The sequence below is a fragment of the Coregonus lavaretus genome, assembly GCF_964263955.1.
Source record: "Coregonus lavaretus genome assembly, chromosome: 25".
Taxonomy (NCBI): Eukaryota; Metazoa; Chordata; class Actinopteri; order Salmoniformes; family Salmonidae; genus Coregonus; species Coregonus lavaretus.
Window position 1 is genome coordinate 26,618,998 of NC_140012.1, and position 14,856 is coordinate 26,633,853.

The 14,856-nt window shown below is 44.7% G+C and overlaps 2 protein-coding genes across 2 annotated transcripts in view; one reads left to right on the top strand and one right to left on the bottom strand.

Moving 5' to 3' along the window:
* Positions 1–14,856, bottom strand: part of LOC311100351 (putative nuclease HARBI1) — a 1,214,110-nt gene that overhangs the window by 391,781 nt on the left and 807,473 nt on the right. The gene's annotated exons all lie outside the window — the stretch shown is intronic.
* The window catches only part of LOC311101127 (monocarboxylate transporter 4-like), a 41,090-nt gene that overhangs the window by 15,657 nt on the left and 10,577 nt on the right, over positions 1–14,856 (top strand). The window contains exon 2 of the mRNA XM_084142189.1: positions 6,491–6,753. Coding sequence (XP_083998315.1) covers positions 6,531–6,753 — 223 coding nt within the window. The 5' untranslated portion in view covers positions 6,491–6,530. The remainder of the gene's footprint in view (positions 1–6,490; positions 6,754–14,856) is intronic.

The following is a 14,856-nucleotide window of genomic DNA, read 5'->3' on the forward strand; positions in this document are numbered from 1 at the left end:
GCCTGACTGCCATTAGGTACCGAGATGAGATCCTCAGACCCCTTTTGAGACCATATGCTGGTGTGGTTGGCCCTGGGTTCCTCCTAATGCAAGACAATGCTAGACCTCATGTGGATGGAGTGTGTCAGCAGTTCCTGCAAGAGGAAGGCATTGATGCTATGGACTTGCCCACCCGTTCCCCAGACCTGAATCCAATTGAGCACATCTGGGACATCATGTCTCGCTCCAGGATGCTTTAGTCCAGGTCTGGGAGGAGATCCCTCAGGAGACCATCCGCCACCTCATCAGGAGCATGCCCAGGCGTTGTAGGGAGGTCATACAGGCACGTGGAGGCCACACACACTACTGAGCCTCATTTTGACTTGTTTTAAGGACATTACATCAAAGTTGGATCAGCCTGTAGTGTGGTTTTCCACTTTAATTTTGAGGGTGACTCCAAATCCAGACCTCCATGGGTTGATGCATTTTGATTTCCATTGATAATTTTTGTGTGATTTTGTTGTCAGCACATTCAACTATGTAAAGAAAAAAGTATTTAATAAGATTATTTCATTCATTCAGATCTACGATGTGTTATTTTAGTGTTCCCTTTATTTTTTTGAGCAGTGTATATCCACAGTAAAACGACTTCTATATCGACATATCTGAAATGCCGCTCAGCAAGGAAGAACCCACTGCTCCAAAACCGCCATAAAAATGCCAGACTACGGTTTGCAACTGCACATGTGGACAAAGATCGTACTTTTTAAAGAAATGTCCTCTGGTCTGATGAAACAAAAATAGAACCGTTTGGCCATTATGTCCATCGTTATGTTTGGAGGAAAAAGGGGGGGGGGGCTTGCAAGCCGAAGAACACCATCACAACCATGAAGAACAGGGGTGGCAGAATCATGCTGTGGGGGTGCTTTGCTGCAGGAGGAACTGGTGCACTTCACAAAATAGATGGCATCATGAGGAAGGGAAATGATGTGGATATATTGAAGCAACATCTCAAGACATCAGTCAGGAAGTTAAAGCTTGGTCGCAAATGGATCTTCCAAATGGACAATGACCCCAAGCATACTTCCAAAGTTGTGGCAAAATGGTTTAAGGACAACAAAGTCAAGGTATTGGAGTGGCCATCAGAAAGCCCTGACCTCAATCCTATAGAAAATTTGTGGGCAGAACTGAAAAAGCGTGTGCGAGCAAGGAGGCATACAAACCTGACTCAGTTACACCAGCTCTGTCAGGAGGAATGGGCCAAAATTCACCCAACTTATTGTGGGAAGCTTGTGGAAGTCTACCCAAAACGTTTGACCCAAGTTAAACAATTTAAAGGCAATGCTACCAAATACTAATTGAGTGTATGTAAACTTCTGACCCACTGACATTTCACATTCTTAAAATAAAGTGGTGATCCTAACTGACCTAAAACAGCTGCCACCCCCGTGCTTCACGGTTGGGATGGTGTTCTTCGGCTTGCAAGCCCCCCCTTTTCCTCCAATCATAACGATGGTCATTTCATCAGACCAGAGGACATTTCTCCAAAATGTACGATCTTTGTCCCCATGTGCAGTTGCGGTTTTGGAGCAGTGGCTTCTTCCTTGCTGAGCGGACTTTCAGATTATGTCGATATAGAAGTCGTTTTACTGTGGATATAGATACTTTTGTACCTGTTCCCTCAGCATCTTCACAAGGACCTTTGCTGTTCTGGGATTGATTTGCACTTTTCGCACCAAAGTACGTTCATCTCTAGGAGACAGAACACGTCTCCTTCCTGAGCAGTATGACGGCTGCGTGGTCCCATGGTGTTTATACTTGCATACTATTGTTTGTACAGATGAACGTGGTACCTTCAGGCATTTGGAAATTGCTCCCAAGGATTAACCAGATTTATGGAGGTCTACAATTTCTTTTGAGGTCTTGGCTGATTTCTTTTGATTGATGTCAAGCAAAGAGGCACTGAGTTTGAAGGTAGGCCTTGGAATACATCCATAGGTACACCTCCAATTGACTCAAATTATGTCAATTAGCCTATCAGAAGCTTCTAAAGCCATGACATCATTTTCTGGAATTTTCCCAAGCTGTTTAAAGGCACAGTCAACTTAGTGTATGTAAACTTCTGACACACTGGAATTGTGATACAGTGAATTATAAGTGAAATAATCTGTCTGTAAACAATTGTTGGAAAAATTACTTGTCATGCACAAAGTAGATGTCCTAACCGACTTGCCAAAACTATAGTTTGTTAACAAGACATTTTGTGGAGTGGTTGAAAAACAAGTTTTAATGACTCCAACCTAAGTGTATGTAAACTTCCGACTTCAACTGTATATCTATTTTTAGTGTTGAAAGTTTCCAAGAACACAGTGGTTTCCATCAGTCGGAGATTGAAAAAATATGGAACTACCCAGACTCTGCCTAGAGTTGGCCGTCCGACCAAACTGAGCAACCGGGCAAGAAGGACCTTGGTCAGGGAGGTGACCAAGAACCCAATGACCACTCTGATAGAACTACAGAGTTCCTTGGCTGAGATGGGAGAACCTGCCAGAAGGAGAAGTCTCTACAGTGCTTCACCAATCTGGGCTTTACGGTAGAGTGCCCAGAAAGAAGCCACTCCTGAGAAAAAGGCACATGACTGCACGCCTGGAATATGCAAAAAGACACGTGAAAGACTGATCATAAGGCAGTAGTGGTGGTCTGATGAGACAAAAATGTAACTCTTTGGCCTGAATGCAAAGCGCTATGGCTGGAGAAAACAAGGCACAGCTCATCACCCGTCTAACACCATCCCTACCGTGAAGCATGGTGGTGGCAGCATCATGCTATGGAGACTCATTTCAAAGGCAGGGACTGGGAGACTGGTAAGGATAGAGGGCACAATGAATGGAGCCAAATATGAGAACCTGCTTCAGAGTGCAAATGATCTTAGACTGGGGCAAAGATTTATGTTCCAACAGGACAATGACCCCAAGCAGCATACAGTTTAAGCTTATGGCTTTAGAACAATAATGTGAAAGTCCTTGAGTTGCCCAGCCAAAAACCAGATTTGAATCTCATTGAAAATTTGAAAAGATTTGAAGATTGCTGTTCACTACCGCTCTCCATCTAATTTAACAGCAGTTGAGAAAATCTGAAAGGAAGAATGGAAGAAAATCCCCTAATTCAGATGTGCAAAGTTGATACAGACATACCCAAGATGACTCAAAGCTGTAATCCCCACCAAAGGTGCTTCTGCAAAGGTGTGAATACTTATATAAATGAGATGTCTGTATTTCATGCAGTTGGATGCCAAGCAGATGCCATACCAAGCAGTGATGCAGCCAGTCAAAATGCTCTCAATGGTGCAGCTGTATAACCTTTTGAGGATCTGAGGGGCCCATGCCAAATCCCGTGCCCTCTTCACGACTGTTGGTGTTTTTGGACCATGATCGATCCTTAGTGATGTGGACACCGAGGAACTTGAAGCTCTCGACCTGCTCCACTACAGCCCCGTCGATGTGACTCAAGCCCCACAGTGGAGGTGTCATAATACCCATAAAACCTAGCGGTCAAACAGGAAATGGTTCCAATCGTTTTTTTCCACCATTCATTTCTTCCCATAGGGGATTTTAGAAACACTTAAAATAAGGGCTGTGTTTTGTGTAGGCTTACCCTGGTGTGACGTTTTTGATTAATCATGTAAATCTCTCTCGGACAAGGTGACTTTTATCACTAATCAACATCAAAGTAGACATCATGCAAGACTACAAATCCCTTCAAGCTCCTGCACGTCATCTTTACCTGACACCTTTGCTAACAGGTATTGTGTAAATTTAAAACTTGCCCAAGACAGTTCACAGAATTGTCAATTTTAAGGAAATTTTGCCAATTTATTAATTACTAAATGTAGTTAACGTTAGATAGTTAATCCAGAGATTCTTACCTTTGCCTCGATTTGGCAGTCTCATCCAGAGCATCATGGCATTTGTAGTTCTGTATGATAGCTACATAAGCAGTTAATTGTATTTCAATTTTTGCGGTTAAATACAGGCAAATATATTGATAAAGTCACCTTGTCCGAGAGAGATTTACACGGATATCAAAACGTCACGCCAGGGTAAGCCTACACTAAACTAAGCCCTTATTTTGGGTTTCTAAAATCAAAAAATTAATGGTGGAAAAATGATTGGAACCATTTCCCTGTTTGACCGCTAGGTTTTAGGGTATTATGACTCATACTGTCGTACTCTATGGGGGGTGTGCTCGGCCCTCTGTTTCCTGTAGTCCAAGATCAGCTCCTTTGTCTTGCTGACGTTGAGGGAGAGTTTATTGTCCTGGCACCACACTGCCAGGTCTCTCTCCTCCCTATAGGCTGTCTCATTGGTGATCAGGCCTACCACCGTTGTTGTCGGCAAACTTAATGAGAGTGTTGGAGTCGTGAGCGGCCACACAGTCGTGGGTGAACCAGAGTACAAGAGGGGATAAGCACGCACCCCTGAGGGACCCCCGTGTTGAGGGTCAGCGTGGTGGATGTGTTGCCTACACTCACTAGCTGGGGGGTGTCCCGTCAGGAAGTCCAGGATCCAGTTGCAGAGGGAGGTGTTCAGTCCCAGGGTCCTTAGCTTGGAGGGCACTATGGTGTTGAACGCTGAGCTGTAGTCAATGAACAGCATTCTCACGTAGGTGTTCCTTTTGTCCAAGTGGGAAAGGGCAGTGTGGAGTGCAATAGAGATTGCGTCATCTGTGGATCTGTTGGGGCTGGTATACGAATTGGAGAGGGTCCAGGGTGTCTGGGATGGTGTTGACGTGAGCTTTGACCAGACTTTCAAAGCATTTCATGGCTACAGATGAGTGCTACGGGGCGATGGTCATTTAGACATGTTACCTTGGCGTTGTTCTTGGGCACAGGGACTATGGTGGTCTACTTGAAACATAGATAATACAGACTGGGTCAGGGAGAGTTTGAAGATATCAGTGAAGACACTTGCCAGCTGGTCAGCGCATACTCTGCGTATGTGTCCTGGTAATCCATCTGGCCTTGCAACCTTGTGAATTTAATATTTCCCTTTTGTAATCCGTGAGAATTTGCAAACCCTGCCACATTCTATGCATGTCAAAGCCAGTGTAGTAGGATTTCATCATAGTCCTGTATTGACGCTTTCCCTGTTTTGATGGTTCGTCGGAGGGTGTAGCGGGATTTCTTATAAGCGTCCGGGTTAGTGTCCCACTCCTTGAAAGCGCCAGCTCTAGCCTTCCGCTCAGTGCGAATGTTGCCTGTAATCCATGGCTTCTGGTTGTGATATGTAGGTACGGTCGCTGTGCGGAGACGACGTCATTGATGCACTTATTAATGAAGCCAGTGACTGATATGGTAAACCCCTCAAAGTTATCGGATGAGTCCCGGAACATATTCCAGTCGGCAAGCGAAACAGTCCTGTAGCTTAGCATCCGCTTCAACGGACCACTTCCGTATTGAGTACGTCACTGGTACTTCCTGTTTGAGTTTTTGCTTGTAAGTAGAAATCAGGAGGATAGAGTTATGGTCAGATTTGCCAAATGGAGGGCGAGGGAGAGCTTTGTATGCTTCTCTCTGTGTGTGTGTGTGTGGAGTAAAGGTGATCTATAGTTGTTTTTGTTTTTTTACCTCTAGTTGCACAGGTGACATGCTGGTAGAAATTAGATAAAACGGATTTCAGTTTTCCTGCATTAAAATCACTGGCCACTAGGAGCGCCGCCTCTGGATGAGCATTTTCTTGTTTGCTTGTGGCCCTATACAGCTCGTTGAGTGCGGTCTTAGTGCCAGCATTGGTTTGTCGTGGTAAATGGACAGCTATGAAAAATATAAATGAGAACTCTCTTGGTAAATAGTAAGGTCTACAGCTTATCATGAGGTATTCTAACTCGGGCAGCAGAACCTCGAGACTTCCTTAATCGAGCACCAGCTATTAAGCGACGCACACCACCCGCTTTGAGCTTAACTGACACTGCCGTTCTGTCCTGCCGATGCATAGAAAAAAGCTGCTAGAATATTGGCCTTGTTCAGCCAAGTTTACGAGAAACATAGGATATTACAGTTCTTCAGGTCCCGTTGATAGAATAGTCTCGAACGGAGCTCGTCCAGTTTGTTCTCCAGTGATTCTACATTGGCCAATAGAAGAGCGGGTAGAGGCTGATTATTTACTCGCCACCGTAGTTTCATCAGGGTACCCGGATGTCGGCCTCTATATCGCAGTCTCTTTCTCTTCTGAGTGTCTGGGATTGGGGCCTGGTCCGGGGTGAGCAGTATGTCCTGTGCCACCGACTCATTGAAGTAGAAATCTTCATCCAAATCAAGGTTAGTGATCACTGTCCAGAAGCTCTTTTCGGTCATAGGAAACGATGACGGAAACATTATATACTAAAAAAAGTTAAGATCAGCGCCAAAATAACACGCAATATAGCAGAATTGGTCAGGAGCCCGTAAAACGGCCGGTATATATTCCAGCGCCATTCTTTTAAAATCATTCCCTTGTCTCTTTTTCTCTCTCAGTTCTGACCCAAGTTGAGGGAATCTCCTAGCAGAGAGGATCATGGGAGGAGCCATGGTAGACGATGAGCCTAGTGATGTGAAGGCGCCAGACGGAGGGTGGGGCTGGGCCGTGCTGGCCGGAGGGTTCGTCATCACTGGGTTCTCCTACGCCTTCCCCAAGGCTGTCAGTGTGTTCTTCAAGGAGTTGATCAGGGAGTTCGGAGTGGGATACAGCGACTGTGCGTGGATTTCTTCTATACTGTTGGCCATGCTCTACGGCACAGGTACGGACACACACACACACACACACACACACCGGTATTTGTAAGTACAGTTGAAGTCGGAAGTTTACATACACTTAGGTTGGAGTCATTAAAACTCATTTTTCAACCACTCCACAAATGTCTTGTTAACAAACTATAGTTTTGGCAAGACGGTTAGGACATCTACTTTGTGCATGACACAAGTAATTTTTCCAACAATTGTTTACAGACAGATTATTTCACTTATAATTCACTGTATCACAATTCCAGTGGGTCAGAAGTTTACATACACTTAGTTGACTGTGCCTTTAAACAGCTTGGAAAATTCCAGAAAATGATGTCATGGCTTTAGAAGCTTCTGATGGGCTAATTGACATAATTTGAGTCAATTGGAGGTGTACCTGTGGATGTATTTCAAGGCCTACCTTCAAACTCGGTGCCTCTATGCTTGACATCATGGGAAAATCAAAAGAAATCAGCCAAGACCTTAGAAAATAAATTGTAGACCTCTACAAGTCTGGTTCATCCTTGGGAGCAATTTCCAAATGCCTGAAGGTACCACGTTCATCTGTACAAACAATAGTACGCAAGTATAAACACAATGGGACCACGCAGCCGTCATACCGCTCAGGAAGGAGACGCGTTCTGTCTCCTAGAGATAACGTACTTTGGTGCGAAAAGTGCAAATCAATCCCAGAACAACAGCAAAGGACCTTGTGAAGATGCTGGAGGAAACAGGCACAAAAGTATCTATTTCCACAGTAAAACGAGTCCTATATCGACATAACCTGAAAGGCTGCTCAGCAAGGAAGAAGCCACTGCTCCAAAACCGCCATAAAAAAGCCAGACTATGGTTTGCAACTGCACATGGGGACAACGATCATACTTTTTGGAGAAATGTCATCTAGTCTGATGAAATAGAGCTGTTTGGCCATAATGACCATCGTTATGTTTGGAGGAAAAAGGGGGTGCTTGCAAGCCGAAGAAGACATCCCAACCGTGAAGCACGGTGGCAGCATCATGCTTTGGGGGTGCTTTGCTGCAGGAGGGACTGGTGCACTTCACAAAATAGATGGCATCATGAGGAAGGGAAATTATGTGGATATATTGAAGCAACATCTCAAGACATCAGTCAGGAAGTTAAAGCTTGGTCGCAAATTGGTCTTCCAAATGGACAATGACCCCAAGCATACTTCCAAAGTTGTGGAAAAATGGCTTAAGGACAACAAAGTCAAGGTATTGGAGTGGCCATCACAAAGCCCTGACCTCAATCCTATAGAAAATGTGTGGGCAGAACTGAAAGTGTTTGTGTGTGTGAGCAAGGAGGCCTACAAACCTGACTCAGTTACACCAGCTCTGTCAGGAGGAATGGGCCAAAATTCACCCAATTTATTGTGGAAGGCTACCCAAAACGTTTGACCCAAGTTAAACAATTTAAAGGCAATGCTACCAAATACTAATTGAGTGTATGTACACTTCTGATCCACTGGGAATGTGATGAAATAAATAATCATTCTCTCTACTATTATTCTGACATTTCACATTCTTAAAATAAAGTGGTGATCCTAACTGACGTAAGACAGGGAATCTTTACTAGGATTAAATGTCAGGAATTGTGAAAAACTGAGCTTAAATGTATTTGGCTAAGGTGTATGCAAACTTCCGACTTCAACTGTATATCCAACAGAAGTGTTTTCCCGATGGTGAGCCAGTACAAGAAAAGGTGCAGGATAGTACAGAAAGTGTCAGACCTGGGTGTTACTACACCAAACTCAGGCAGGATCTTTATTACTTTATTTTATATTTTTTTTACCAGGTAAGTCTCATGGAGATTAAAAATATATTTTACAAGAGACCTGGCCAAAATAGCAGCACACAAAGTTTAAGACATATTTAAAGCACTAAAGCACACAATTTTCACATTGAGCAGATTCTTTTGAGGAGGTTAGGTGCGTCTAGGGGTCAAAACATTGATAGCCCCCCACTAACTGACCTAGCACACACCCCCGCAGCCATGAATTGTTTTATATACAGGAAATTAGCTTTAGAATTGATTAATTTTTTCTCAGCCTCAATCAGAAATGAGTAGGGTCAGCTATACCATAAGGACCCCTTCTTCATGTCGTTATTACCACTCATGGTCTGTAAAGTTCTCCTACCTTTAAAATATTTAAACAAACAGTATTGGAATCACCATGGTCACAAGCATAAACTGTCAACTCATCTGCCTGATAGATTAAGTTAAATATGTTACATTTAATTAGGTTTTAGAATCAGATAGCAACTGAGGAATTGCTATTGTGTATACCACTTGAATGAAGAAGTGTCATTTTTGACGTCAACTCCGTCAGTGCTGAAAGATCTGAGAATGGTCATTTTTATTGGGGATTTTCTGTTTTGAGTATCTGTCAACTCTGTCAGTGGCTTGTCAACTCAGTCACTGATGGCGAACCCCCTTAATATATATATATATTTTCAGAATATTGACAAAATAAATATATCACTGTTCTGCAACATATGCTTAAACAAATTAAGTATTTTAAAACATTGTTTTATGTTCTAAATCTAAATAAACATGCCCAAATTATCCCAGGTCCATTTAATAGTGCTATAAAACAAAACAAAAATAAGTTTTGAAGATTTGTGTTTGACATATTTTAATAATCTGTTACACACAAAAAAATGCTAAGTTAAAAACAACACAATTTGGGTAAATATTGGACAGAACAAATGTTGGGTTATTTTGACCCAGCCAGTTGGGTCACTTAAAGCCAATTTATGCTTGATCCGAAAATGTGGTCGAAGACTCCGTATGGAGGGTGTGACTCAATTGTGGAGCCTCCAGAGGCATGCAGAGGCCAAATTGAGCTCCGTACCGAATTGCCATGCGCCTCTTAAATTTTGTAACAATGTGGCTCTGCATTGCCATTATTGGTTGACAGTATGTGAGGGTGGGAGGTAATGTATAAACACAAACTCACTTCCTTGACAACTTCCTTCACAACAGCTCTGCACTGCTCTGTGAAGGGCAAGAAGTATGAATGAATGCCCTGACTTTTGAGAAGAATGGCGCCGGAGGAGATGGCTGCCGTTTTACGGGCTCCTAACCAATTGTGCTATTGTGTGTTTTTTCACGGTATTTGTAACTTATTTTGTACATAATGTTTCTGCCACTGTCTCTTATGACCGAAAAGAGCTTCTGGATATCAGGACAGCGATTACTGGACAAATATTTTTTCTTTAACGAGTCGGATGCGAAGGATTTACTTCCGACAAGGCTCAAATCTCCGTCATTCGCAGAAGAAAGAGACAGATATCGGGGACGTAGGTCGGGGTGCCTTGTAAGGATCCGACGGCGAGTGGGTAATCTGCCTCTACTATCAGTCCTATTAGCCAACATACAATCATTGGATAACATAATAGACGAGCTGCGATCTCGAATATCCTACCAACGGGACATTAAAAACGGTCATATCTTATGTTTCACAGAGTCGTGGCTGAACGACGACATAGATAACATACAGCTGGCGGGGTTTACGCTGCATCGGCAAGATAAGGGGTGGCGGTCTGTGTATATTTGTAAACAAAAGCTGGTGCACAAAATCTAATATTAAGGAAGTCTCAAGGATTTGCTCGCCTGAGGTAGAGTATCTCATGATAAGCTGTAGACCACACTATTTACCAAGAGAGTTTTCATCTATATTTTTCGTGGCTGTCTATTTACTACCACAAACCGATGCTGGCACTAAGACCGCACTCAATGAGCTGTAGAAGTCCATAAGCAAACAGGAAAGCGCTCATCCAGAGGCAGCGCTCCTAGTGGCCGGGGACTTTAATGCAGGGAAACTTAAATCCGTTTTACCTCATTTCTACCAGCATGTTAAATGTGCAACCAGAGGAAAAAAAACTCTAGACCACCTTTACTCCACACACAGAGACTCATACAAAGCTCTCCCTCGCCCTCCATTTGGCAAATCTGACCATAATTCTATCCTCCTGATTCCTGCTTACAAGCAAAAACTAAAGCAGGAAGCACCAGTGACTCGGTCAATAAAGAAGTGGTCAGATGACGCAGATGCTAAGCTACAGGACTGTTTTGCACAGACTGGAATATGTTCCGGGATTCTTCCAATGGCATTGAGGAGTACACCACATCAGTCACTGGCTTCATCAATAAGTACATCGATGACGTCGTCCCCACAGTGACCGTACATACCCCAACCAGAAGCCATGGATTACAGGCAACATCCTCACTGAGCTAAAGGGTAGAGCTGCCGCTTTCAAGGAGCGGGACTCTAACCCGGACGCTTATAAGAAATCCTGCTATTCCCTCCGACGAACCGTCAATACAGGACTAAGATTGAATAGTACTACATTGGCTCAGACGCTTGTCGGATGTGACAGGGCTTGCAAACTATTAGACTACAAAGGGAAGCACAGCCGCGAGCTGCCCAGTGACACGAGCCTACCAGACGAGCTAAATTATTTCTATGCTGCTTCGAGGCAAGCAACACTGAAGCATGCATGAGAGCATCAGCTGTTCCGGACGACTGTGTGATCACGCTCTCCATAGCCAACATGAGTAAGACCTTTTTAAACAGGTCAACATTCGCAGGGCCAGATTGATTACCAGGACGTGTACTCCGAGCATGCGTTGACCAACTTGCAAGTGTCTTCACTGACATTTTCAACCTGTGCCTGACTGAGTCTGTAATACCAACATGTTTCAAGCAGACCACCATAGTCCCTTTGCCCAAGAACACTAAGGTAACCTGCCTAAATGACTACAGTCCTAGTACAAGTCTGTAGCCATGAAGAGCTTTAAAAAGGCTGGTCATGGCTCACATCAACACCATTATCCCAGAAACCCTAGACCCACTTCAATTTGCATACCGCCCCAACAGATCCACAGATGATGCAATCTCTTGTACTCCACACTGCCCTTTCCCACCTGGTCAAGAGGAACACCTACGTGAGAATGCTATTCATTGACTACAGCTCAGCTTTCAACACCATAGTGCCCTCAAAGCTCATCACTAAGCTAAGGATCCTGGGACTAAAAACCTCCCTCTGCAACTGGATCCTGGACTTCCTGACGGGCCGCCCCCAGGTGGTAAGGGTAGGTAACAACACATCTGCCACGCTGATCCTCAACATGGGGACCCCTCAGGGGTGCATGCTCAGTCCCCTCCTGTACTCCCTTTTCACTCGTGACTGCATGGCCAGGCACGACTCCAACACCATCATTAAGTTTGCCGACGACACAACAGTGGTAGGCATGATCACCGACAACGATGAGACAGCCTATAGGGAGGAGGTCAGAGACCTGGCCATGTGGTGCCAGGATAACAACCTCTCCCTCAACGTGATCAAGACAAATGATTGTGGACTACAGGAAAAGGAGGACTGAGCACGCCCCCATTCTCATCGACGGTGCTGTAGTGGAACAGGTTGAGAGCTTCAAGTTCCTTGGTGTCCACATCACCAACAAACTATCATGGTCCAAACACACCAAGACAGTCGTGAAGAGGGCACGACCATGCCTATTCCCCTCAGGAGACTGAAAAGATTTGGCATGGGTTCCCAGATCCTCATAGTTCTACAGCTGCACCATTGAGAGCATCCTGACTAATTGCATCACCGCCTGGTATGGCAACTGCTCGGCCTCCAACCGCAAGGCATTACAGAGGGTAGTGCGTACGGCCCAGTACATCACTGGGGCCAAGCATCTTGCCATCCAGGACCTCTATTCCAGGCGGTGTCAGAGGAAGGCCCTAGTCATAGACTGTTCTCTCTGCTATGGCAAGCGGTACCGGAGTGCCAAGTCTAGGTCCAAAAGGCTTCTTAACAGCTTCTACCCCCAAGCCATAAGATTAATGAACAGCTAATCAAATGGCTACCCGGACTATTTGCATTGTTAAGGGTTTGTAAGTAAGCATTTCACTGTAAGGTCTACACCTGTTGTATTCGGCGCATGTGACAAATAAACATTGATTTAATTTGAAACTTCTGCAGAGGCTGTATCACTGTAAATGCTGCATGGCCAATGCAGATATCAGATTAGCCATGTAGCGCCTTTCAGTTGGGTTATTAATGCTGGGTTATTGAGCTATGACTCACCGGGTCAGATCAGAAGACAGAAAGCGTGGCTTAGTTGAGGCTTTCAAATAGTTATTTTTGGCCACCTGTGAGTAAATGTAATTCCAGTGCTGTTGTGTTGTCATCACATGTTAAGGTTGAGCACTGACAATTTTGTAACTTTTATGGCGGCAGGTAGCTTAGTGGGTAAGAGCGTTGTGCCAGTAACCGAAAGGTCGCTGGTTCTAATCCCCGAGCCGACTAGGTAAAAAATCTGTCTGTGCCCTTAAGCAAGGCACTTAACCCTAATTGCTCCTGTAAGTCACTCTGGATAAGAGCGTCTGCTAAATGACTAAAATGTAAAATGTATGAGGCTTACACAGATTGAGTTCCTCAAGTGCATATGCATATCCCAATGTTGGGAGAGTTATTATATATACAGCACCAGTCAAACGTTTGGACACCTACTCATTCAAGGGTTTTTCTTTATTTTTTACTATTTTCTACATTGTAGAATAATAGTGAAGACATCGAAACTATGAAATAACACATATGGAATCATGTAGTAACCAAAAAAGTGTTAAACAAATCTTAGATTTTTAGATTTTTGTTTCTAACCGCTGTGTCTTTGTGAGGCGCAGTGTAGGTGATCGGATGATCTCCGCATGTAGGGGTGCTTTGCTGGTGACACTGTCTGTGATTTCTTCAGAATTCAAGGCACACTTAACCAGCATGGCTACCACAGCATTCTGCAGCGATACGCCATCCCATCTGGATTGCGCTTAGTCCCACTATCATTTGTTTTTCAACAGGACTATGACACAACACACCTCCAGGCTGTGTAAGGGCTATTTGACCATAAAGGAGAATGATGGAGTGCTGCATCAGATGACCTGGCCTCCACAATCACCCGACCTCAACCCAATTGAGATGGTTTGGGATGAGTTGGACAGCAGAGTGAAGGAAAAGCAGCCAACAAGTGCTCAGCATATTTGGGAACTCCATCAAGACTGTTAGAAAAGCATTCCAGGTGAAGCTGGTTTAGAGAATGCCAAGAGTGTGCAAAGCTGTCATCAAGGCAAAGGGTGGGTACTTTGAAGAATCTCAAATATATACACTGCTCAAAAAAATAAAGGGAACACTTAAACAACACAATGTAACACCAAGTCAATCACACTTCTGTGAAATCAAACTGTCCACTTAGGAAGCAACACTGATTGACAATACATTTCACATGCTGTTGTGCAAATGGAATAGACAACAGGTGGAAATTATAGGAAATTAGCAAGACACCCCCCAATAAAGGACTGGTTTTGCAGGTGGTGACCACAGACCACTTCTCAGTTCCTATGCTTCCTGGCTGATGTTTTGGTCACTTTTGAATGCTGGTGGTGCTTTCACTCTAGTGGTAGCATGAGACGGAGTCTACAACCCACACAAGTGGCTCAGGTAGTGCAGCTCATCCAGGATGGCACATCAATGCGAGCTGTGGCAAGAAGGTTTGCTGTGTCTGTCAGCGTAGTGTCCAGAGCATGGAGGCGCTACCAGGAGACAGGCCAGTACATCAGGAGACGTGGAGGAGGCTGTAGGAGGGCAACAACCCAGCAGCAGGACTGCTACCTCCGCCTTTGTGCAAGGAGGAGCAGGAGGAGCACTGCCAGAGCCCTGCAAAATGACCTCCAGCAGGCCACAAATGTGCATGTGTCTGCTCAAACAGTCAGAAACAGACTCCATGAGGGTGGTATGAGGGCCCGACGTCCACAGGTGGGGGTTGTGCTTACAGCCCAACACCATGCAGGACGTTTGACATTTGCCAGCGAACACCAAGATTGGCAAATTCGCCACTGGCGCCCTGTGCTCTTCACAGATGAAAGCAGGTTCACACTGAGCACATGTGACAGACGTGACAGAGTCTGGGGACGCCGTGGAGAACTTTCTGCTGCCTGCAACATCCTCCAGCATGACCGGTTTGGCGGTGGGTCAGTCATGGTGTGGGGTGGCATTTCTTTGGGGGGCCGCACAGCCCTCCATGTGCTCGCCAGAGGT